This window comes from Mugil cephalus, chromosome 11, assembly GCF_022458985.1.
Source record: "Mugil cephalus isolate CIBA_MC_2020 chromosome 11, CIBA_Mcephalus_1.1, whole genome shotgun sequence".
Classification (NCBI taxonomy): Eukaryota; Metazoa; Chordata; class Actinopteri; order Mugiliformes; family Mugilidae; genus Mugil; species Mugil cephalus.
Genome location: NC_061780.1, coordinates 26804425 through 26829015, shown reverse-complemented (window position 1 = coordinate 26829015; position 24591 = coordinate 26804425). Strand labels below are relative to the sequence as shown.

Sequence of the window (24591 nt, the reverse complement as noted above, 5' to 3'; positions counted from 1 at the left end):
AAACATTGATTTTGACTCTGATTTGTGTTTCTTTCAAGTCTTTGATGCAGATTCAAATAATAAAAAAAAATCCCCTCATACAACGGAAAGTCTCCACCAAAGGTCGTATAAAAACATGGACGCCATACAACGTATATAAATATGGAGGCCACGCCTCCACCATAGACTGTATATAAATATGGCCGCCACGTGTCAACTTCCTCTCATTGGTCCAAACTGATGCTATCTTTCTGGGGATGGGGGCGGTGCCATCTTGGGAGTCTGGATCCAGAATCTGATCAGCACAGTTGGAGGGCGGAGCCGTGATATTGATGCCCCGCCCACACTTCCTCCAGGCTCATTGGCTTCTTCCTTTAATTAATACTACACTATGTTCTACCTCCACCAGCTACAAAGAAATGTTGGATTATACCCTGAACTCCCACGTTTTACGAAGTGGTCGCCGTTTTGTCACCTTTTGTTTCTATAGCGTCAAAAAATTATCTAAAATTATCTAAAACTAACTTTTGAACATTCATCAACATTATATTAACTGCCTAAAATGACAGAAACCATCCTTGAAAAAAATTATGTAACATGTATTTTAGTGTTTTAGTTCAACCCAAGTCCCGCCCACTAACATGGAGGGGGTGGAGCTTATGACCTATATTGTAGCCTCCAGCCACCAGGGGGCACTCTATCGGTTTGGCTTCACTTTAAAAAAGCTCTTTACATATTTACACATTATATCGTCTAAAAGTATAAACTGATTTGGGTAAATTTTAAACTATAAATTCCAGCATCTTCATTAAAAACATTCGATCTGAGCCTGACACGATTCTTCATTTTCATAGAACTTAGCAGCAACTTTTCCCTGAGACTAATTTACATAAAGAACCAGTAAAAAGTCAGACCTGTGGTTTTTTTTGAATCTTCAGTTAATTCCACGTTTCACATTCATAACAAGAAGAAGACAGACGTCTGGTTGGAAGCTACACGAGAGTTCAGCATCAACGGATACGTTTAGTTTCATTTACTTCTGAAAAGAAGAACTTTATTAATCTGTTCCTTTGGCTCCTAAACAACTAAAAGTGATGCTTTAAACTCGTAGCTTTTCTCTCCTCTGATCTATATAATAATCTTTTGACTGGACATTAAAAGAACTCGAGTCAGGTTATTTTATTAGTGTCTTTTGTTAATTTATTTCTTTATTTTTGGCAAGCAACATTTCCACACCTACACATGAAGTGAAGGCTGCAGTTTATTCGGTGAAGGAAGAGGCGTTTAGAGGATGTAAAGCAACTGAATCAGCTTGTGGGCGACGTGTCCTCTCAGAGAGAAACATGTGGTTGAGTAAAAAAGAGATGAGCAGTAAATTTGGAGACCGGCGGCGACACTGAAGCAACTGCAGCTGCTGATGCTTCGTTTTCTTCTTTAAAGTTTTGGAGACGAGGCTTCGTCTCTGTGCTCTGGACGGGTTCGACTGGGGCAGTTTGACCACGGCAGTTTAGAGAACAGCAAATAACCGAAGCCCTTACGTTTCTACAAAGACACTTTAGTGTGAGATGTCAGTTCTACTGCTGTGTTTTCTTGGGAAGAGCAAAATGGATAAGTTGAAGCACAGTGTTGGTCTGCAGACGGTGGTTTAAAAGCTCTCAGGAGCGTTGGTGAATTCCTGTCTCAGTGTCTCGTCCTGCTTCATATAAAAAACAAAAAAAGCATCCTCAACGTTTCCTGTCGCGTCAACACAACGTGGTAATAATCCATCTGATTCTGCACATGTACTTTTTAAAATGTTTTTGCATCCTTCAGCATTTTCTACATTTCTACATTGTGCATAAAAATATTTCAAAATATTTGCTTCTCTACTTTAAGTACTTTATTCAGAAATGTAGAAAGTTCTGCCGGATCCAGGAAGGTTTTAAAATGCACAGTTTTCTTAAATCTGTGCAGGAAAGAAAAAAACCTACAGATTAGTTTTGTTCTTGCATTAAGTTCTGCACTGTCTCCTCTGCAGCTTTTAGCCACATTTTATTTTACTACTTCTGGTGTTTAGTTACAGGTTTTCCGTGTAAAGCTGCAGAGGAAACGTTGATCCCGTCCGTGTTAAATTAAATCAGATAAAACTGGTTCAGCTGCACATTGGAGGCAAGTCTAACTGTTATCAATGAGCTCGTAAGCATGCAGACAGTCATATACAGTGTTTAATATACTCTACATGTATTCAAAGGTTATCTGTTTCTGTATATACAGTTAAAATCCTTCCTCCTCTTGTCTTGTCTCACAATGACCTGAGGACGCCAGACGCCTCGGCCCTTTCCATCCTGATGCAGAAAGTCACTTCAAAAACAGAAAAAATCGCTTTCCACTGAGACATTTGTCGCCTTGAGTCCGTCTTGTACAAGAAGTGAAGAAGTGAAGTGAACCTCCTCAAGGAAGTCGCCTTGAATTCTTCCTCGACCTGAAGTTTAAAAAAAAAATGGCAATGAAATGAAAACTAAATGAAGATTTAACACTTAATATAATGATATACTATAATTATATACTTGTTTTATATTTGATTATTCTAGAAAATGAGCCAATATCACATATCAGAGAGGAGCTCCTCTAGGATTAAACCAGAGTCCATGTGTTCAGAAGTGTTTCCATCAATGTGGTTTGGGCCTGTTCTGCTGCATCTGCTCATCATTGATGGACCAATGAACTGTGAATTCTACCAGTGAACTCTGACAGAAAATGTCAGGACATGAGTCCATGAGCTGAATGTGAAGAGAAACTGGGTCATGGAGGAAGACAAGGAGCCCAAGAACACCAGTGGTTCTCCAGAAGAACCAGAGGAACGTTTAGGAACAAGTCAAAGTCCTTACCTTCATCCAGTAGAAATGTTGGAGCATCAGCTGATGAGAGGAAACCACCAACATCTCACACCTGAAGCAATAGGATCACTCACATTCACATCTGTAGACACTGGTCAGCAGTTTACCGTAAACCGGGAAGGATTCGCTTATTTTAACAACTCACAGATTTGTAATATTGGCTCATTTTCTTGAATTAACAAATGCACACACATAATATTTCTGTTTCTACTTTTGTTTCCAGTCATTCTTATGAAGAAATGCAGAAAACTCTGAAGAACTATTATTTATATATTTATTTAGCTGCTGTCTAAATGCACGAATAACTCTGGATTATAAGATGCAGTTGAGACAAAAAGGAAACACTTTATGTTCCTAAAAGTACCAGTAGTGATGATTTAAATATAAAAGAAGCAGAACAAAAACCTACCAGTTCTATTCTGCCACTTGCAAACCTGCACAATTATCTTTACTTTCCGATGCTATAGCTAAATATTCGGCCCTGGATGGAGGGAAGAGAGCGGTAGAAAGGAGACACACAAGAAGTCAGGCGAAGTGAATCAGAGCATCAGTACAGTTGGAAAAAAAAGGGAAATGTTATTTTTGAACATAGCAGATTGTGTCAGTTGGAAAATCAGAGGTGGAAGGTGGAGGGGGTCGGGACATTTGGACGTCCCAGCGGGATCTGGATACCGACTGCACGAGTGTTTATTCTGTTTTGAGGTTTTACTCACGCGCTCTCTCTCAGCGCTTCCTCTCCGGCCGCTGAGATCTTCCTGTAGCAGTAAATCATCTCAACCACCAGCCAGAACTGCAGCCCAATAATGGAGACGTACATCATCACCTCAGACAGGATGGACGCCATTCCCCTGGTGACTGGAGGGACATGGACAGAAGCATGAGGCCCGTGTTTGCATTTTTAGTTGCAAGTTAAAAGGGGACGAGGATTTATGAGATAAATGACACAACTTATAATTGATGACCTCATGCCCTGAATTAGTGTCTCCAAATTCATCTTTTGCTGAATTCTGCAGCAGACGTGTGTTAATCCGTCTGACGTCCACAAGGGTTCAGATAATGAAGATAAATCGCAACAAAGAAAATTAAAATCAGAGGACCGAGCATTAAGCCTTGAGGAACACCCCTATGCTAGTTAAAGCACTTATAACTTCCTTTACTATTGGAAATACTAGTCCTTTACTTTGTCTTGCTCAAACTATGGAAATAAAACCCACCAAATTAAAAAAAAAAAAAAAGAAGAAGAAAGAGACAAAATTTTCTGTAACAAAAAAAATTTAAAAAATGACTGAGCGAAGGTGAAGATGAGTAAGCCACTAAATCATGATGCGTATCTTTGCAAAGGCCTTGTCCCATAGAAGATGGCTATTGTTTACTATCTGTAGTACCATAATTTTACCACTAGATGGAGACAAATGAACACATATAGAATTGAAGCACAGATTCTATCAGTCCAGTCACCACGTGGTTCATAGCAGATGTAGAATCATGGGAATAGACTCAAAGACCACAGAAAACAATAAAAACAATATCAGTTAACATATGTTTTCAGCTGTTTTGGGATTTGATGAAATGTTGAGACAGAAGAAGAAATTCTAACATAATGACTTGGGTTTGTAGAACGAGCACCTTCATGTGTCCTTTTCCATTTTATTTTTGATAACTTAGTTGCTTTTTGTTGCAAATTTTCATATTTCAATCTCCATAATATTCAGTTTTTACAGTGTGTAACCTAAAATGTTACGTTGTCACTGTTAAGGAACAAAAGTGTCCTCTTCAAAAAATAATTAATTAATTTTAATTTGATGTTATGTTTTGATTTAATGTTAATTTTTTCTATATTTTTTGAGAGTTTTGCAATTAGATTATTTAACCTGTTACTTGACAGACTGAATCAGAGCATATGAGAGAAAAGTCAAAGTCCAGTTTGCAGCTTCACTGGGTTTCAACTAATCAATCTTTTTAAAATCTGCACTACAAACAAATGAACAAATTCAAATCCATCAAAATCAGTGTTGCTACTAACCAATGTCCCAAGAAAAGACTGCTTTGCATTTAGATTTGATGTGTTTTTTTCAAAGTGAGGCAAATATCAACTCCTACTAGCCTCCCAGCTAATAGCAGCTAATAGCGACTCTTCCTTGCCTTCCGACTAATAGTAGCTTAACATAGCCTCCTGGCTAATAGCAGCTCATCCTAGCACCCCAACTAATACTAGCCTCTCAGCTAATAGTAGCTCTTCCTAGCCCAATTATGCTCCGGGGTTTTCAGCCTATGAGTAAATAATTAGTTAATAGCTTTAATTTTTCCCCAAAAATGTGTGATGCCATCACAAACACTGGCATATAAAGGGTTAAAAGTCAGAAATTAATCAAGATTTTGATATTCATGATGACAGCTGAAGTAGATTAAAAGATTTATGGAAAAATCAGCTACGAGGGTGAACGTACGTCGCGACACCACTTTCATGTCGATAATCTTGCTGGAGTTGCTGGGAAAGTCAAAGTTGAGGTACTTGAGGACCCGGGTGAACATGCACATGTAGGTGCCCGTGTCGTTGTGGGTGACGTTGAGGATGTAGATGGAGCCGTCCTGCAGGTCTTTGGTGTCTTTGCTGCCGTTCCATTCCAGACGGTCGTAGAAACGTGGGTCCATGATTTCACCCCTCAGATGCTCGTACTTGTACAACTGGAAGAGGAGTAGCAGAGCAAAGAAGAGATGAAGACAGCGGCGTTTCTAGGTGTAGGGCAGGTTCAGATAATAGCCTGTACCTCTTTAATTAAAGGTACAACAGAGAGCTGCTTCTTTTATTATTATTAAACACGTAATGAACGACTGGAGATGTCTAGACAAAAAAAAAAAAAAAACTGTAGTTCCAGGTCTCAGTGTTGTTTTATGTCCACAACTCTAAAACTAAAATTGTGTGAACCCTTGGAATAGTCGTTGCTTTTGTTGGAAAAATTGCAGTTAATGTCCTCAATGTAATTTTTGTACATTGCAAATTCACCCCAACATGGATCAGATTAGACCCTCTGGGGGCCGCTTTTGGAACAGCTACTATTAGCTGGGAGGCTAGGAAGTTAGGAGGCGTTGCCATTAGCCGGGAGGTTAGGAAGCTTCTTTAAGTAACAGATGTCCGGTCTCCTCTTCACCATCACTGCGTTTCTCTGCATCGACCAACTTACAGCCGCATCTCTGCACTTCCTGGACAATTACTGATGCTAATGGGTGCAGCTCGAAGCTAATGGAATCTGTCCGGCTGCAGGAATGTGGAGTAATGGCCTCTCTGCTTGTCCTCTGAGGGCGGCCTTTAGTAAGTAAAAACCCTTGTCTTGCCTGTCATAAAAAATGCAAGACTCAGCTCTGCCTCATGATAGATGCAAAGTTTCCCAGAAGAATACAGAGGCTGTTTTGGGACCAGTTTTTATCTGATTACATCAGGGAGAAAATAGCAGCGTTTAAAATGACCGTGGATTTATGTCGATCAGATGTCAGGTTTCCTTCCTCAGACATGATGCCAGGGATTTTAGAGGCATTTTTTAATCTGTGTTTAATCCGAAACATGTTCCCAGATTTACAGAGCAACTCTAAACCTTAACCCTGAAAATGTGCTACTACACCACATTATCTACTTAAACAACAAGGTGGTAAGAACTATTCATTCGTTCACTGGATATCTGTCACTCAAACGACACTCGCTGTTTGTTCTCGAGCTGGAGAAGAAAAGATGAAGAGACATAGACGACATCAACATCCGCAAATGTTAACCATTAACAAAGACAGTAGATTAAAAAAATGTGTCTCTACTTCCTCCCACTGGTCAAAGTGAGGCTACTAGCAACGCCTACTAGCATCTTAGCCTCCTGGCTAATAGCAGCTCTTCATAGCTTCCTAGCCCCCTAGCTAATAGAAACTCCTCCTAGCCTCCCTGCTAATAGAAACTCCTCCTAGTGTCCCAGCTAATAGCAACTCCTCCTAGCCTCCCAGTTAATATCAAAACTTCCTAGCCTCCCAGCTAATAGCAACTCTTCCTAGTGTCCCAGCTAATAGTAGCTCTTTCTAGCGTCAAACTAATAACTCCTCCTAGCCTTCAAGGTAACAGTAGCTCCTCCTAGTCTCCCAGTTAATATCAACTCTTCCTGGCCTTCCAGCTAATAGCAACTCTTCCTAGCTTACCAGCTAATAGTAGCTCCTCCTAGCCTCCCTGATAATAGCAACTCCTCCTAGCCTCCCAGTTAATATCAAAACTTCCTAGCCTTCCAGCTAATACCAACTCTTTCTAGCCTTTCAGCTGTTAGTAGCTCTTCCTAGCCTCCCAGCTAATAGTAGCTCTTCCTAGCCTCCCAGCTAATAGCAACTCTTCCTAGTGTCCCAGCTAATAGTAGCTCCTTCTGGCGTCAAACTAATAACTCCTCCTAGCCTTCAAGGTAACAGTAGCTCCTCCTAGCCTCCCAGTTAATATCAAAACTTCCTAGCCTTCCAGCTAATACCAACTCTTTCTAGCCTTTCAGCTGTTAGTAGCTCTTCCTAGCCTCCCAGCTAATAGCAACTCTTCCTAGTGTCCCAGCTAATAGAAGCTCCTTCTAGCGTCAAACTAATAACTCCTCCTAGCCTTCAAGGTAACAGTAGCTCTTCCTAGCCTCCCAGGTAATAGTAATAGCTACTCCTTTTGTGAACTTTAACCCTGCAGGTCTAGATCGATCTATCTATCTATCTATCTATCTATCTATCTATCTATCTATCTATCTATCTATCTGAGTGTGACTTACCGCTGTGAACTCGGTCTCGTCTGAGGCCTTGAAGAACCAGGTGACGGTGGCGTCGGCCGTCACCTCGCCCCTCCTCTTGCAGGAGATGCAGCCCAGCTTGAAGCCGTCGTTGGCCACGGCCTCCGTGTCCGACTCCACCTCCACGCAGGCTCCATGGCAACGGGAAGCTGCAGAGCGAAGGGGACGAAGGAGGCGAAGGACACTGGGTTAGAAAGCTCCTCTCTCACGTGGCCGAGGCTAGAAGAGGCTCTGGCGTTTTCTCTCGGTACTTGCAGGCAAACTGTGCAAACAGTACGTCAGAAAACAGCTTGTGGAACTCACCTGTGATTTGATTTGATTTCTTGCGTGCTTGCTCTCATTGCATGCGTGTGTTTTTACGTTTTTGTTGTTGTTGTGCTGGACATAGCTTTTTTTCTTGCATTTCTTTTATTTCCACTCATCATTTCAGTTCACAGATTTGTTGGGAATTCGTTTTTTTCTTTGTTGTTTCTTTGAGCTTTGATTTCCATTTTGAACGTGTGTGAAACTGAGGGGAAATAAAGATGTCTTGCATTCTGTTCAACGGCCGACTGAGATAACATCATATATAGAAACGTGAGTCTATATATGTCGTCATGACACATACTTCTCATTGGGCCGGGAGTTACACACCTGTAACTCCACATGTTTCTGTCTGACACTGCACCGTGCAGTTTCCACTGAGGCCTCAGCAACCAATGATCTGCTATTCTCAACTCTGACCCCCGGGGAAGCGTTTGTTTTGAATTGTCAGATGAAGGGAGGCGAATGAGGGAGGAGGAGGAGGAGGAGAGGAAAACACACAAGGGAGGTCAGAGCAACTCTGAGATGCATCGTCCATTAAAACTAAAGAGAAGAGTTGAAACAAGATGAAAACCAACCGCTCTCCGAGGGGAAACGTGGATGAGGGATAAAAAGAGAGAGTTAGCACATGCTTCAGTTCATAACAGCCACGTTTAGAGGGAGGAGGAGAGAGGAAGGAGGAGAGAGGAGGAGAGAGGAGGCCTAATGCCGGCGGATGCACTGCAGGGAGAGAAAACAGGGGGAAGGAGGAGAAGAGAAAGTTAAGGACATAAAGTACGACTTCACAAATACATGAACCCAGCATCGCTACCGCATCCTGGAGCTGAGCATCTAAAGACGGACGGAGGCGGAAGCAGCTTCAATCATTTGGTTCAGATTCATAAAAACGCTGCATGAGGATCTGCCGAAGCTGGATTCACCGAACCCGTTTTCAGTTTGTCGCTTCGTCGCCTTATTTCAGACGTGAAGTGAAATGTTCTCGAACGTGAGCCGGTTTCTGCAGCTGGTTGCATCCTGTGCTCGTTAAACATTTCAGATTTTATACGTTTATTCCTTCTAAACACAAACGGCTACGGTGGCCCTGAAGGTCAAAACACAACAACATTTCAGATTCAGGAAGGACGACACCTCCTGTTTCTAGTTGCTAAAATATAAACTGATGTGATTGGTTGTTTCACTTCCAGTCAATAAAGGATGGAGCCCGAGTGTGATGTCACTTCCTGTTTCTACTCGACTTTAAACCACGTTGGAAAGAACCGAGGACGAGATGGAGTTTTTATAGAGGAATATTTTGAAAGAGGACATAAGTATAAGATCAGTCTTGATGAAGTTTCTGCACATCTTTCCATAAGACATAGAAGAAACAACTCATACTTCTTTCCACTCGTTCATCACAGCGTCTACATTCATTGTGTTTTTGTGAAATCTCGTTGTGTTTTGACCTGCAGGGTCAGCGTAAACAGCTGCTCGCTGCTGATGATTTGGTTTCGGCTAAACTGTAGATGTGTTGGAGTCGTCCAGTGAACTGTGTTCACTATTATATTTTCCTGGAAAGTAGAATTTACCCAAGACCCGATGGTAAAGCTGGGTACAGGAGGCAAAACTATTCACATTCTGTACTCAACTAAAAGTGCTGATACTGATTCAACTCCTTAAGGTCTCGTCTTTACACGATATCCCATAATCGTCTTAAATTATTGTCACTATGAGGAAGATGGACTCCCTGCATCATCAAATTGCTTAAGAAGTGTTTCCGTTGCACTTTTGCGATAAGCTTTTATATTGAAACGTCTGAAAAAAACGACCTTACGAGAGAGTAGAGACGTTTTAGCTTTAGATGTTTGAGAGCTTTTTTAGAAATGTAGGCGTTTCGTCACCAGATTTTAGTGACATATTTAGGTTTTGTGCGTTTCTTAGAGGGAATGGAAACTCAACATGTGTCACCTCGTTGTGTGGACGTATTTCTGAGGAGGTGAACGTTGGGTTTTTACTGTTTTTTTTTTGTTACAGCAGGTTAATAATCCGTCAACGCGAGCTTCGCTATTCTCCCCTTATTAACTCTCTTGTCTGCTGCAAACGGGACGTGATGGTTTGTGTTAATTACCGGCTGCCGTTAGCGGCGCCAGCTGTTGCTGCTGCTGCTGCTGCTGCTGCTGCTACTGCTAATCCTCGGACGCTAATAGAGGTCGATGGAAGTCGTTCATGTCAGGAAACCATTTGAAAACCAAATAGCGACATGTTTTTCTAAACCAAGACTCAGGTTAAAGAGGACATGAACCAAACACCAACACATTTTAAAGATAAAACCAAAATAAGATCAGCTGTTTTAACCTCCTGAGACCCTGTGTCCTCATATGGGGACGTTTTAGGTTTGTGGCAGCTTCTTATTCTGCTTCATTCAGACTGAAATTAACACATTTTATCAACAGTAACGAGCTTCAATTAACAAGTGCTCGTTTGAGGACGTCGGGACTTCATTGTTTTTAGTCTTGTTTTATACATTTAATGCACATTAGTGACTTTATTGTATTTCACAATGAAATAATCCCCGTGTCCACGTACGAGGACCTTCTTTTTACCCCAAAATAACAACTTCCAAACTTCCAACTTTGTTCAAAGATGATGCTCAGTTTTTATACTTCGTAGGTTCCCACTGATCCTAAATATCTTAAACAAAACGTTGTGTCTCAGGAGGTTAAAGAGAATCACATTTTTAAATTCATCTCTGATCTGTTTCGAGGCGTAAACTCTCCTCCATCTTTATTTTACATCATCAGATGTGTTTGTTGTTTTGAAGAAAAAGTAGTTTAGGAGAAAATCTGTCAGAGGACGAGACAGAAAGGAGATTCTACTACAAACTAACCCAGAGACATCAGCTGATCAAAGGTTCAGTGATGAGGAGCTTCTCCGTCCTTTGACCTGTTCTGACTGATGATCAGCTGATGAATGAACAAACTGGTTCCTGCTCTAAATGTTTGGTCTCTGGCACCATTTGAAGTTCTAATTAGAACCTCATTCAGATCCAACAGGTTCTTCTTGTTGGTGCAGATCAGCCCACGGTGGAGAACAGGAGGAGAACATGTGGAGAACAGGAGGAGAACATGTAGAGAACAGGAGGAGAACAGGAGGTGAACAAGACGTGAACATGTGGAGAACAGGAGGAGAACAGGAGGAGAACATGTGGAGAACAGGAGGAGAACATGTGGAGAACAGGAGGAGAACATGTAGAGAACAGGAGGAGAACATGTAGAGAACAGGAGGAGAACAAGAGGTGAACATGTGGAGAACAGGAGGAGAACAAGACGTGAACATGTGGAGAACAGGAGGAGAACAGGAGGAGAACGTGTGGAGAACAGGAGGAGAACAGGAGGAGAACGTGTAGAGAACAGGAGGAGAACAGGAGGAGAACATGTGGAGAACATGTGGAGAACAGGAGGAGAACAGGAGGTGAACAAGAGGTGAACATGTGGAGAACAGGAGGAGAACAGGAGGAGAACGTGTGGAGAACAGGAGGAGAACATGTAGAGAACAGGAGGAGAACATGTAGAGAACAGGAGGAGAACATGAGGAGAACAGGAGGAGAACAGGAGGAGAACATGTAGAGAACAGGAGGAGAACGTGTGGAGAACAGGAGGAGAACAGGAGGAGAACAGAAGGAGAACATGTAGAGAACAGGAGGAGAACAGGAGGAGAACAGGAGGAGAACATGTGGAGAACAGGAGGAGAACATGTAGAGAACATGTAGAGAACAGGAGGAGAACAGGAGGAGAACATGTGGAGAACAGGAGGAGAACAGGAAGAGAACAGGAGGAGAACATGTAGAGAACAGGAGGAGAACAGGAGGAGAACATGTGGAGAACATGTGGAGAACAGGAGGAGAACAGGAGGTGGAGTCAGAGGTAAATGATGGAGATGAACATGTTTCTCCTTCAGTCTTAAACTTTATAAACTCATGTGAACATCCAGGAGCAGAACATGGTTCCTTTAACTGGTTTAGAACCTGCTCCTCGTTCTCTGTCATTATTTAATGTAGATGGAGCTGGAACAGTTGAACAAAGACGTCCAGAGACACGACAACGACGACGACGACGGAGCCGCTCTGAGTTTAACAGAGAAACTTAAACGGATCCAGAGTTAAAACTTAAAAAAATCTCTTCAGAACGAGAGAATTAAATCATCGCGGCTGCATTTGGTGTCTCACGTCCTCTTTAACGTGCAGCGACGTGAAGACAAGAAGCAGAAGGACACGGGAAGAAGGTGAAGACACGGGAGGCGCAGGACAAAATGACGTGAGGCGGTGACGCAGCGAGACGCCGCTGACTGTCCCCGGCTGAGACAGCGAGTTCAGAAGACGAGGGCGAAAAGACAGAGCGAGACAAACATGCAAGCAGACACAACGGGAGCTCAGCATCCAAAGTGCAGACTAAACACAGAGTCACCACACAATGAGTCTAGGACACAAACACACACACAGAGAGATTCAAAAAGTGCAAAGCCTCTGCGTGATCTGCTGACTGGCTCACGATTACGCAACGGGATGTTTCAGAAACTGCAGATTAAGAGATTTTATTCCCTGACAGGAGAACAGCTGATGGTTAATCCCTCGTTTCAGAGGCTGTTTACGCCCGAGGACGACGAGGCAGAGAAAGACCTGCACAAAAGACCATCCACCACACTGAGGGGGGAGGAGGGAGGAGGGAGGAGGAGGGAGGAGGGGGGAGAGAGGAGAGAGAGGAGAGAGGATGGAGGAGGGAGGAGAGAGGAGAGAGGAGGGAGGAGAGAGAGGAGGAGGAGGGAGGAGGGAGGAGAGAGGATGGAGGAGGGAGGAGAGAGGGGAGAGGAGGAAGGAGGGAGGAGGGAGGAGAGAGGATGGAGGAGGGAGGAGAGAGAGGAGGAGGAGAGGAGGAGAGGAGGAGGAGGGAGGAGGAGGAGGAGGAGGGAGGAGGAGAGAGAGGAGAGGGAGAGAGGGAGGGAGGAGAGAGAGGAGGAGGAGAGAGGAGGGAGGAGGAGAGGAGGAGGAGAGGAGGAGGAGAGGGAGGGAGGAGAGAGGAGGGAGGGAGAGGAGGAGGAGGAGAGGAGGAGAGAGGAGGGAGGAGGGAGGAGAGAGGAGGAGGAGGAGAGGAGAGAGAGGAGAGGAGGAGAGAGGAGGAGGAGGGAGGAGAGAGGAGAGAGGAGGAGGAGGGAGGAGAGAGGAGGAGGAGAGAGGAGGGAGGATGGAGGAGGGAGGAGGGAGGAGGAGGAGGAGAGAGGAGAGAGGAGGGAGGAGGGAGGAGAGAGAGGAGAGAGAGGAGAGAGGAGGGAGGAGGAGAGGAGGAGGAGAGGAGAGAGGATGGAGGAGGGAGGAGGAGAGGAGGGAGAGAGGAGAGAGGAGGAGAGGGAGGGAGGAGGAGGAGAGGAGAGGAGGAGGAGGAGGGAGAGGAGGAGGAGGAGGAGAGGAGGATGGAGGAGAGGAGGAGAGAGGAGAGGAGGAGGGAGGAGAGAGGAGGAGGAGGAGGAGGAGAGAGGAGGAGGAGGGAGGGAGGGAGGAGAGAGAGGAGAGAGGAGGAGAGGAGGGAGGAGGAGAGAGGAGGAGGAGAGAGGAGGGAGGAGGAGAGGAGAGAGGAGGAGAGGAGGAGGAGAGAGGAGGAGAGGAGGAGGAGAGGAGAGAGGAGGAGGAGAGAGGAGGAGGAGGGAGGAGGAGGAGGAGAGGGGAGGGAGAGAGGAGGAGGAGAGAGGAGGAGGAGGAGAGAGAGGAGGAGAGGAGGAGAGAGGAGGGAGGAGGGAGGAGAGAGGAGGGAGGAGGAGAGAGAGGAGGAGAGGGAGGAGGAGGAGGAGGAGGGGAGGAGGAGGAGGAGAGAGAGGAGGGAGGAGAGACGAGGGAGAGAGGAGAGAGGAGGGAGGATGGAGGAGGGAGGAGGGAGGAGGGGGAGGGGGGAGGGAGGAGAGCATCTCTTTCCATGACTGGTGGAACCTGGGGACAAACCAAGCGTCTCCGTTTCCCCGACTCCCAGAAACTTTCCACCGACACTGAAGCACTTTGCTCCCAGAGACTCTTTGCTGTCAAACCTGGATCCTTCACAGACCTGAGGGAGGATTTTATAAGACGTCACCTTAAAGTCACTTCACTTTAACCTCAGCCCTGAACCGTCTGCTCTCACCTGTCAGTCTCTGGGGTCCTGGTCTGAACTAAAAGGTGGAACAGAACCAGAACCAGAACCAGAACCAGAACCAGGGACACATGGCTGGTGATTCAGAGACATGATCCAGATTTAGGAGGATTATTAAGGTTCAGATTAGACCTGAACCCTGGAAGTTTCCATCAACATTAGAGAATGAATCAGTTAAAAAGTTACTTTATTCTATGTTACACTTTTATATTTTCCCAGTTTAACTTATTTATTTATTTGTTTATTATTATCATTAGTTAGTTTATTGTAAACTTTATTTTGAGTGTTTCTATATTTTAATCTATATTTTCATGCTGCATTATACTTCATTTTATTTTTAATGTTCTTGTATCTCACCATGTTTTTCTATTTTATTCATTTTACATTTTATTTATTTTTTATTGATATTGATCTTTTATTATTTTAAGTTATACTTTTTACAGTGTGCATTTCTCTTGTTTCACTTTTTCTCCATCATTAACCTCAAAATTTTCTCACAAATTCCCAGATGAAGACAACTTCCTAGTTTCTCCTTTATTCACTTCTCGTCTCATCGGCTGCAACACGATGAACATCCGACTGCATCGACATTTACTGCAGCTGCGTCATGAATGGAGCAGTGTGGAACGTGGAGCCGGGTTTCATGTTCATCTCATTCCTTCACACAGCCTCTTCAGTTCTGCAACACTTTGTCGTGCATATCTGAATCTGTTGTGGAGAATGAAAGACAGAACGTGCATTCATCCTTTCTTCCTGAGGAATCCCCAGCTCGTCTGCAGCACAGAGCTTTTCTTTCTCCATGAAGCAGGAAACGCTCGAGTGTGACTAATAACAGGAGCATTTCCAGTAAGTGTTTTGCAGACTCGCTGAGAGTCCTGAATATTAGATTTATACGCGGATTAAATTATTTCCTCACCTTTAAGATGCATTAACTCAACCAAAGTGGGTTTCACTCGGTAATAAACTGCTGCGAACGCATCTCACAGCTGAAGGAGCTCATTTACTCGTTGATCTGATATCGCTGCACAGCTGCAGGACCAATCACAAACCGCTTCCCTTCTGGTTTCACTCAGTGCGTTTACATGCATGTGAAAAAAAAAAAAACAACTAATTATTGCCTTAATCTGACTTTAACTGGACAAATTATGTGCATGTAAACACGTTCTCCTTTTCCGACGCCCAGAAAATGTGATTGGAGGTTTACACCTTAGTCTGACTTTAACTGGACAACATGTGTGCACATGATCCACAACCACTGAAAACACTGGTGCATGACCCCGAAACAAAAACCTCCAAGAGAAAAGTTGAACTATTATCCATCTGGTTGTTGTTTAATAGGTCAAACAGAAAGGAGCCGTATTAACCCGCTGACGAGACACATATCGCCCCCTAGTGAGGAGGACGAGGACACGTTCCCGGTAGTTATTTGATTTTCTCGGTTGCATGTAAACTGGGGCAAGGACCACATCCAGAAAGTTGAATTCTGAGCATAGATCGATTAACCTGCACATGTAAACACACTGGGTCTCGAACCAAAACGATGAGCACAAAGACACTAGAACGGCCAAAGGTAAATCCTGACGAAGCCTTACACTGAAGGAAAGTTTCCTTCTTTTCCTGTTTTTCCATCCATCTGACTGTAAGTGAATGTAGCATCTTAGCAGAGCTAAACATCTTGACTTGTTCTCCTTTATTAGCGCTAGCGCTAGCTTTAGCTCTGGTTTTGGTCTCAACAGCTGTTTAGTGAAATAAAATAAAGATGTCCATGTGGAAACTTCTCCTAACATCTGTCCTTCTGCTCACAGCAAGTGAATGCAGCATCAGGTAGCATCTGGCTAAAACTTTTATTTGTCACTAAACCGGGTGGAAGTCGTCCTGCAATGATTCCCCGTCGGTTTGACCACGACGGAAACTACGATCCGTCCTCACAGCGATTCACGATGAGCGTTCGTCCTCGTCCACTTGACGGAGGCATCGTCTCTGTCCTCATTGGTCCTCGGTCCTCTCTGCATCACAGCTTCAGTTTTTTCTCTTAAACTATTTCTTTTAGTTTTTTTCCTGAGCTGTTGGAAACTGAAAAAAAGTTCCAAACCAAGGTCCCGTCGTCCTCCAGACTCAGGTGTGAGTTTCGTAATCAGGCCGCGACTCAGAACCAGTCGCTTTAAAAATAGATTTCAGGATGGATTTAGATTCGTGCAGCAGCTGCAGACCGAGCACAAAAACCGAAATCACATCCTCACTCAGGCTGCTTGCGATGAAGAGCATGAGTCCAGACTTCCTGATAAAATCACATCCGTTCGAGGCTCCAGAGACGAGACTCGGAACTTTCTGACACGTTTCTGAGCTGCAGCGTTAAAAGCTCTCGAGCCAAAGAGGCTTTTTAAGAAGGTGCTTCTAACTGGATTAGCTTCGAGCTCGTCTCTGATGTGATTCGCGGAGGTGGCCGAGCTCTGATGGAAGAGCTCACGCTGTGGTTGCTCAGATATCCTGTCCACGGCCATTTGCAGACTAAATGTCTCTGTGGTGCATTAGTTAAAGCTGCATCAGGGCTTTAATGATCGATACCAAGATAATTCATGGATCTCTGGTGGAGAGAGAAGAATGACAGAGTCCTTTCATGCACAGATCCAGATGTTTGAAGCTTTAAGCCTCAGACTAGTCACTGAACCCAAATACATCAGAATATAACTTCACTAAATCATTATAAGTCACTTTTTTATCGTTTAATTTGCACATTATCACATTTTTCTTTTGACAGAAACTTTGTTTTTCTTTACTCCTGCACCGTGTTTTCAGACTTCACGCTGGTTTTGTTCTGCATCACTGTTCATCCTCTTCCCTCCATGAATCCACCTGAGCATCATCTCATCATCCTACTTCCTCCAATTCTTTTCTCCTGTTTCTATTTTATTTTATTTATTTTAAACCAGCTTTAATCTGTTCCTCTTCCACCCTCCAGCTTCCCTGTTTGCTGCGGATGTGCTTCCCTCCGGTCCTTAACTAACCTCCACCAGACCGGCCACGTTGTGTAACCTTATTTCCCAAAGCTTCTCTTTCAAAGCTCATCCCGGCTTCCTAGAGCTCTGTCTGCTCGTCACAAACCCGCGAGAACGGATTCCTTATTTAAATAGTTCAGAGAATAGTTCAGAGAACACGAGGCTGCGTCGAGTTAAAGGAGCTAAAGAGATCCGCACACGCTGGTTTGGGCATTTTTAACTCAACGGAAAGAACTCGGAACAAAGAGGAAGTTCAGGTTATTTGATGCATTTATGAGGTGAGAAACTGAGTCATGACATAAATAACCTCCCGAGACCCTGTGTCCTCATATGTGGACACCAAGGTTTAGGTTTTATTGCAGCTGATTCTGCTTCATTTAAACCCATTGTCCCTGTTAGTCTGCCATCTAGTGGTAGCAAAGACTATTTATTTATGCTTATTAAGATGCGCAGATTTAACAAATTAGCAATTTTTTGCTAATTAGCAAGTACTCGTTTGAGGACGTTGGGACTTAATTGGTTTTGTCTTTTCTCAGCCATGTTCAGGTGTTAAAATCAACAGTTTTATATTTATATTTATATATATATATAAAAGCTTAATTCTCAGGGGGATTAATAATGTTTCCCTTCAGAAACCGGAGCAGCAAACGTTTTACGGTTCAGCTCAGCCCGAACTTCCCCAGTGACAACGTTTGCTCGCTTTTCCCTGGGCTGATGAGGACAGAGGCAAATCAGACAAACAAGAAGGAGGAGAAGAAGAAGAAGAAGTACGACTCTGTGACTAAACAGTTCTGCAGTGACTGAGAACGTTTCTAAAAACCTGTAATCAGAATCTAAAGGCTGCAGCCAAACCACAACAAACACTGAACGTTCAGAACTTCTGATTGACGGTAAAGGAGACGGAAGGAGGAGACAAGGAAAGACTGGAGGAATCTACAGGACATCACTGGGTCAACAAACCTCAGGAAGCTCCGCGAACGCTGACAAAAACACACAAATTAAATGTGCTGGTGGGGGGGCTCTCATGCCGAGGGGCCCCCGCCCCCCTAACTCACCTTGGAGGAGCAGGAGGAGCAGGAGGAGCAGAGGGAGCAGCTCTCGTAAGGCAGACATCCTCCTGACGGCGTCTCAACTCAGACGGACACTTCAGAACGAGACAGACACACAGACACAGGTCAGACAGACACTCTGGAACCTCAGCGCGGTGGAGACTCGTCCCGGCGTCCAGGAGGCGGTGGGACGGGGGGGGGACGGGGTCTCCTGACGTGCCGTCCTGGAGACCTCCTCCTCCTCCTCCTCCTTCTTGTCCTTCTCCTCTGTGGGGGTCCAGTGAGAGAGGGGGGGGGGGGGGCTGGTCTATGTAGAACCGGGTTAAACCTCAGTCGTGTTTCTTCGTCCTCTTTGAATCTGAATGAGTCTGAGAGACGGAGCAGCTCCAGTTACCAGAGGGAGGAATCAGTCCACGCTTCAGGCTTCAGGTTTCAGGCTTCAGGCTTCAGGTTTCAGGTTTCAGGCTTCAGGCTTCAGGCTTCAGGCTTCAGGTTTCAGGCTTCAGGTTTCAGGCCTGCAGCTCAAACTCTTTCTAGTCTCTGTGGTGGACACACGGCTGGAGGGCTGAGTGCACTGAGGAATAAAAAAAAGGTTCAGGAAACTCTCCCCAGACCTGAGCTGAGACTCACAGAGAGAGAGAGAGAGAGACTCCACGGCTCTTTGGCTCTAGAGGGGGGGAGGGAGGGGGAGGGATGGGGGGGGAGTCCCTGCCTCCCTGCCTCCTCCTCCCGGTGGTTATCGCCTCTGGTCGGGGATATCGCTCTCTGTCATTCCTCATGATGAGCAGGAGGAGCGCAGGGGGTGAGACTGAGAGCTGTCCGCCTCCTGCGCCTCTTCGGAGGCCGCATCTGCGCGTTGTTCCCGGGCGCATCCCAGCGCCGGAGGCTCCGACGCAGGTCACCGTCAGTACGAGCCAAGAGCGACGCGTCTCTGCGTCCGTTTACCTCTCACCTCTCCCCCTCCTCCTTTTTCTCCTCCTCCTCCTCCTCCTCCTCCTCCTCCTCACGCGGCTTCCATTCATCCTCTGAGCAGAGTCCTCCCTGCTCCACCTGCAGGAGGAGATGCATCAGAGACGAGCAGAGGAATCAGGATGAGGATGATGATGCTGTTACGAGAGGAAGGGACGCTGGTCTCTCCCTGGGATGGGTGACGGCTGGGGGAGGGAGGAGGAGGGACGAGGGTGTTATGTTTTGCAGCAGAGGGATGGAGGATGAACGGGAGGAGGAGGTACGGGGATTATTTATTTATTTATTCTCTTCCAGAAAAGAGGCTGAAGAGTCGGGTCCTAAACATCAGCGCCAACGACTCGAGAGCAATAAAATGAAATAAAATAATAATTTAAAAAATAACACACACGACAGGTCAAAGAGAACTGAGTTAAAAAAACAAACAAAAAAACCCCGGAAATAATCAGAAATCTGGATCAGACCTTTATCTGTCTTTATTGTGTTTTACTTTATTTTGTATAAATGATGTAATTTCCATGTCTTGGCTGCTGGGTGGCTTAAAAGATTCTATTATTTTTATTTATTTCTTTTTTAAATTTCTTTATTTATTTAGACATTTGTTTATTTTAATCTTTCTTTTAATTTCCTTGTCATCCCTGACTCACACTGATATATATAACATATTTGGAGGGTATCTTAAAAACGTATTTCTTTCTTTATTTATTGTGTATTATATATATATATATTCATTTCCTTGTCAACCCTGGCTGTTGACTAATTGGGTGTTATATTTATTTATTTAATTTTATTTTATTACATCTTATTCATTTATTAGTTTTTTAATTTATTCATATGTTTATTTATTATATTTATGTATGTATTTCTATTTTCATTGTGTTGATTTATTTAAATATTTCTTTCCATTTTATTTTGCGTAACGTTATTTAATGATCAGTCTTTAGTCTCGGGCAGAGAGTTAGAGGATGTTTGGAGGTGACTGTAACTCAATCTCTGAATCCTCTGAGTCTCTAAAACCCGTCCAGACTGAAGCAGCTTTGTTCTCCTGCAGCGTGGCTCATCGTGGTCCGTGCATTTCAGGACGTTTAATCAGATTCAACTCTTTCATTTATCAAGGTTTGACTTTAAACACAACATATAAAACGGTTCGTGTTCGCTGATGACGTCCTGGCTTTGACCTGTGACCTCCAGGTTTCATTAAATGTGTTGACATGATGAACACGGAGCAGGAGGAGGAGGAGGAGGAGGAGGAGGCGCGTACGAGTTCCTTTTCTTTCCTTTCTACTCGAGTGTTTGGCTCAGATCGTTCCACAGGTAGGACGAGAAAAACTCACTTCAAACCTTCATTTAAACACATTAAACTGAGTAAACGAGTTTTATTTAACCCTGTAAGTCTAAATTTAAAAAGATAGTTTTGCATTATTTTGATACATCAGTTTTTTTCAATCGCTACTTGATGCATTATGTGAATAGTTTTTGTACTAGAACATTTTAACTTTTTATATGTATAGTTTCCTCTTGTCGATCTTGTGCAGTTTCTTGTGTCTTTTTGTGTTTTGTGCCATTGTTCGGGGATAACTGAGATTACTTGCTGCACCGAGGCCTTTAAGGCAGCTGGTTTCAATCCTGTGTGTGTGCTGCACACTGAATAAAGTTGACATCGCTGTTGTACCTAATGAACTGGCCAAGTGAGTGTGTATTTTAGACGCCTTCTTCTACTTTCTGGTTGCAGTTTTCCGAGTGTCCAGCAGAGGTCGGCCATGTCCCACGTCAACGCCACGGAGCTGCAGTCGCTCCTTCTCTCCTTCCTGCAGCACTGCCTCAACGCCACGAGCAAACTGCCGCCTCAGAACTACACTACCCAGCAGGCCGTGCAGCAGGCGGCCGGCGCCAGGGTGCACGCTCAGTCTCAGGGAATCGTGTACATCTTCCTGGTGGTCGGCATGTTCAGCTTCTTCACCTTCGGCATCATGCTCAGCTACATCCGCTCCCAGAAGCTGGAGGGCTCCCAGGACCCGTACCACCAGTACATCGCCCACGACTGGACCGGGGTGGCGGCTCCGTCCAGGGCCGTCGCTCAGGCCCTGCAGAGGGCGACGGCCGGGGGCAACGGGGAGCCCACGGTCATCTGCAACCCTGCCACAGAGGAACATCTCCCAGGAGGACTCATCCCGTGACTTAAAACATCTCTCATTTTATTGATTTACCACCTTCATGTCACATAGCAACCAAGCGTTACAGCATCTTCAGTCATTTCACAGAAACAACCCCGAATCAGATAAGTCTCAGTCTAATGAAGTTGCTCCATCAAATACAAGTGTTTCTGTTCCTCCAGAAATAAATATGATTCATACCCTGTGTGGTAACACTCCATTTTGATTTCACTAGTATTTTTATGGATTCTATGATGTGTGTCCTGTGCGCACTGACTCCTGTAGCCGTTAGATGACGTGTATGACGACACATAAAGTCCCAAACGTTTTGTTTTTACACCACACACTGTATAAGCTCCACCCCCTCCGTGTTAGTGGGCGGGACATGGGTCAAACTAAAACACACGTCAAACATCTTTTCAAGGCTGGTTTTTGTTTTTTTTTTCATTTCAGGTAGTTAATATAATGTTGATTAATGTTCAAGTGGCATTTTTTTTCTGGATGAGTTTCGCTTTAGTTTGTTACTTGACGTTGTAGAAACATAACAGCGACCAGTAGTTGCCATGCCAACCGCTCCATAAAAAGGTCCAGAGGGACTGGGAGAGTTGTAAAAACAATTATTAAAAAATAAGTTCGGTGTATAATCCAACGTGTCCTTGTAGCTGGTGGAGGTGGAGCAGAGCGTAGGATGAATTAAAAGAAAAGGTGGGCGGGGCATCGTGAGCCAGGAGGACATGTGGGCGGGGCATCGATACCACAGCTCCCGTACTCCCGGGAAAACAGCATCCGTTTGGCCAACGGCAGGAAGTGGAGACGTGTTTAGTCCATATTTATACACGGTTTATGGTGTAATGTAAAACCAGCATCACCGAACAACGATCTGCACATTTTAACAGTTAATGTTTTACTTTTACCGGATGCAGCCGAAACCGTTGAGCTCTGAGCTCAATCGTCATCGGATGAGATTCTGCATCCAGGACACGAGGCCTCGTCTCCTGTTTCTTTTCGCTACGTCGGCTCGTTTCTTCTCCTCCTTCCTCCTCTCTCGCTCCTCCTCGCGCTCCCTCTGCTGGTCCAGTCTCCGTTTCTCGGCTCCTCTCTCGGCGCGCTCCGCCTCCCTGGACAAGCTGAAGTGAACCATTTGCATGTGGAGCATCGGCACAACCAGGTTATAGTTGTCCACCGTCTTGTTGAGCTTCACCAGCTCCTCCCCGACCGACGCACACAGCTCCTCCCACTGCCGCCGCTCCTGTGCGGTCATGGGGTCACCCAGCCTGGCCCTCCCGTCCAGAAGCCTCCTTCGGACGTGGGCGGCGGCCTCTCGGATGTCCCGCTGCGTGACCACCCAGGGAGGCTGGTACCCGTTGTCTATGAGGATGCGGTTAAGGTTGTGGGTCATCGGGTCGGCGTAGGGGTTGTGCTCGAACTTGTTGAGGGGCTTCCCGGCTCCGCTCAGGTTCCTGAAGTCTCCACGGGCCATGGACTCCTGGATCAGGTCCTCCACGAGCCGTTCCACCGCCTGGGTGATCTTGATTTTGTGGCTACGCTGACGCATGTCCCGCTCCACCAGCGCCCCGTCTGCCGCCGCCGCCCTCTCGTGCTCCCTCTGCCGGTAGTTCAGGACCTGCTCGGACGCCCGGTCGACTCTGACCTGCCGGTACTGCCTCTCGCGCTGACTGGGCGTGCCCGAGCCCACGCCCTCGAAGCTGAGGTAGTGTCTGTGCTGAAGAGCCGCGCCCTTGGACTTGTCCTCGTCCTCCGATTCCCTCTCTCCGCCGGGCTGCCTCGCCTTGCTCTGATGTGCCAGCACGGCGCGGTAGGCCTCCTCGACCCGAGCGAACAGCGCCGAGTCCGCCGTCGCCGCTCCGGAGTCCGGGTGGTAGAGCTTGGCGAGGCGCAGGTAGGCCTCCTTCACCTGGGCGGGGGTGCTGAGTCCATCGTCTGGCAGCTGCAGAAGCCTAAAGCTCTCTCTTAGGCTGAGGCTGATGCGTGGACCCGAGCTGAGTGATCGGACTGGCGGAGACCCCCGAGACAAGACCAGCAGCAGACGTCCATGATGGAAGTCACAGCGGGACACCAGGAGGAGGAAAGTCCAACTCATCTCCTGAAATGGACAAAAAAAAAAACGGTATCTATCTGCACTTAACATGTTCATTAAACACCTTCAACAACTTTATGTGTCTTTCTTTGTCCACCATGTGTCCACATGAATGTGTCCCTGTTGCTACGGAGACAAACTAACTTGTGGACATTGTCCAACCAGAGGAGAGCTGACGCTTCTTATTGAGAACAGTGTCTCCCAGTGAACAGTGGCTGCAGGAGTGGACACATATTAGCAGCAGCATTGGCAGCTTGTCTTTGTCTTGGTTTGTCTTGGTTTGTCTCCAGCTGTTAGCCGCGTTAGCCCAAGTGCTAGCAGAATGGTTCATGTGCTGTTCGAAGCTGGAAAGAAAACTCCTTCCTGCAGAGTGTGATGATACTTTATGTGTCTCCACTGGTCCCTCTTGGTGTCTTTGTCCTCAAATGTCCCATGGAGAGGACCAACGTGCTGTTTAGCGTCTTCCATCTTTATGGGTTGGTTCTGCTGCCTTTGCTTCATTGAGTTAAAATGATTAATCAGATTAATTTAATCGTATTTATCTTATTGAGTGGAGTAGGATTAGAAACGTTTCTGCATGAAAATGGCTCAAAACATCAGATGGAGGAGTCAAAGGTCACACTGACTCCACCCTCTTTTACCCACGATGCATCCTGGTTAGATCCATCAGAGGTCAGAGGTCAGCATTGACCCCTGACTGGTCTGAACTCTGAACCAAGTCTATCAGAACCAGAATCCTTGGTCCAGGACCCTGACTCTGGCACTTCTCCTTCCTGGGACCAGTTTGGAGTATTTTTCCTCCTCATTTTCTTCTCGTCTTCTTCACCTTCCCCCTTTTCTTCTTTATACTCCTCCTCTTCCTTTCACTTATTTATCCTAAACTTCTTCATCATCCTCCTCCTGTTCCTCCAAATGGTGGAGAAGGAGGATGATGGAGAAGAGGCTGACGAGGAAGAGGAGACGCTAGCCAGCTAGCAGTGAGTTACTAGTATCTATCTGTGGTGAGTTACCTTCAACTTTATAGCTCGATAACTGTTTAACTGCATTTGTCAAACTGAGTTAAAACATGAACCGGGAATAAAGTTTGAATGAAAACACGAGGCACGAACCTGTTTGAATCTGAACCACAGAGACGCGTTAACGTGACATGAGCTGAAAGGACTGAGAAAAGGTCAGCTGCTCGTGTTTGTTATTGTTAGCGTAGCTTCGTCTTCTTCTGCTGGGAGTCTTCTGCTGCTGCG

At 45.3% G+C, this 24591-nt stretch overlaps 3 protein-coding genes across 5 annotated transcripts; 1 reads left to right on the top strand and 2 right to left on the bottom strand.

The window, feature by feature from the left end:
* Nucleotides 1-1174: 1174 nt before the first annotated feature.
* scn1ba (sodium channel, voltage-gated, type I, beta a) lies at nt 1175-18375 on the bottom strand. Of its 2 annotated transcripts, XM_047598145.1 has the most exons (6): nt 18140-18375; nt 7622-7788; nt 5303-5540; nt 3569-3710; nt 3265-3336; nt 1175-2440 (listed from the first exon to the last, which is right to left on the bottom strand). In XM_047598145.1, exons 1-5 carry the CDS (start codon nt 18195-18197, stop codon nt 3270-3272), a joined length of 672 nt encoding a protein of 223 aa, XP_047454101.1. In that variant the 5' UTR covers nt 18198-18375; the 3' UTR covers nt 1175-2440; nt 3265-3269. The 2 variants fall into 2 exon arrangements, with proteins under 2 accessions (XP_047454101.1, XP_047454102.1); XM_047598146.1 differs by lacking the exon at nt 3265-3336.
* A 59-nt stretch (nt 18376-18434) lies between these two features.
* Nucleotides 18435-21470, top strand: LOC125015990 (potassium voltage-gated channel subfamily E member 1). 2 transcript variants are annotated; one of them, XM_047598147.1, is made up of 3 exons: nt 18435-18562; nt 18626-20413; nt 20832-21470. In XM_047598147.1, exon 3 carries the CDS (start codon nt 20860-20862, stop codon nt 21274-21276), a length of 417 nt encoding a protein of 138 aa, XP_047454103.1. In that variant the 5' UTR covers nt 18435-18562; nt 18626-20413; nt 20832-20859; the 3' UTR covers nt 21277-21470. The 2 variants fall into 2 exon arrangements, with proteins under 2 accessions (XP_047454103.1, XP_047454104.1); XM_047598148.1 differs by lacking the exon at nt 18435-18562 and having other exon boundaries at nt 19965-20215; nt 20291-20413.
* dnajc28 (DnaJ (Hsp40) homolog, subfamily C, member 28) lies at nt 21274-24591 on the bottom strand. The gene is made up of 2 exons (XM_047598143.1): nt 24460-24591; nt 21274-23356 (listed from the first exon to the last, which is right to left on the bottom strand). Exon 2 carries the CDS (start codon nt 23351-23353, stop codon nt 22205-22207), a length of 1149 nt encoding a protein of 382 aa, XP_047454099.1. The 5' UTR covers nt 23354-23356; nt 24460-24591; the 3' UTR covers nt 21274-22204.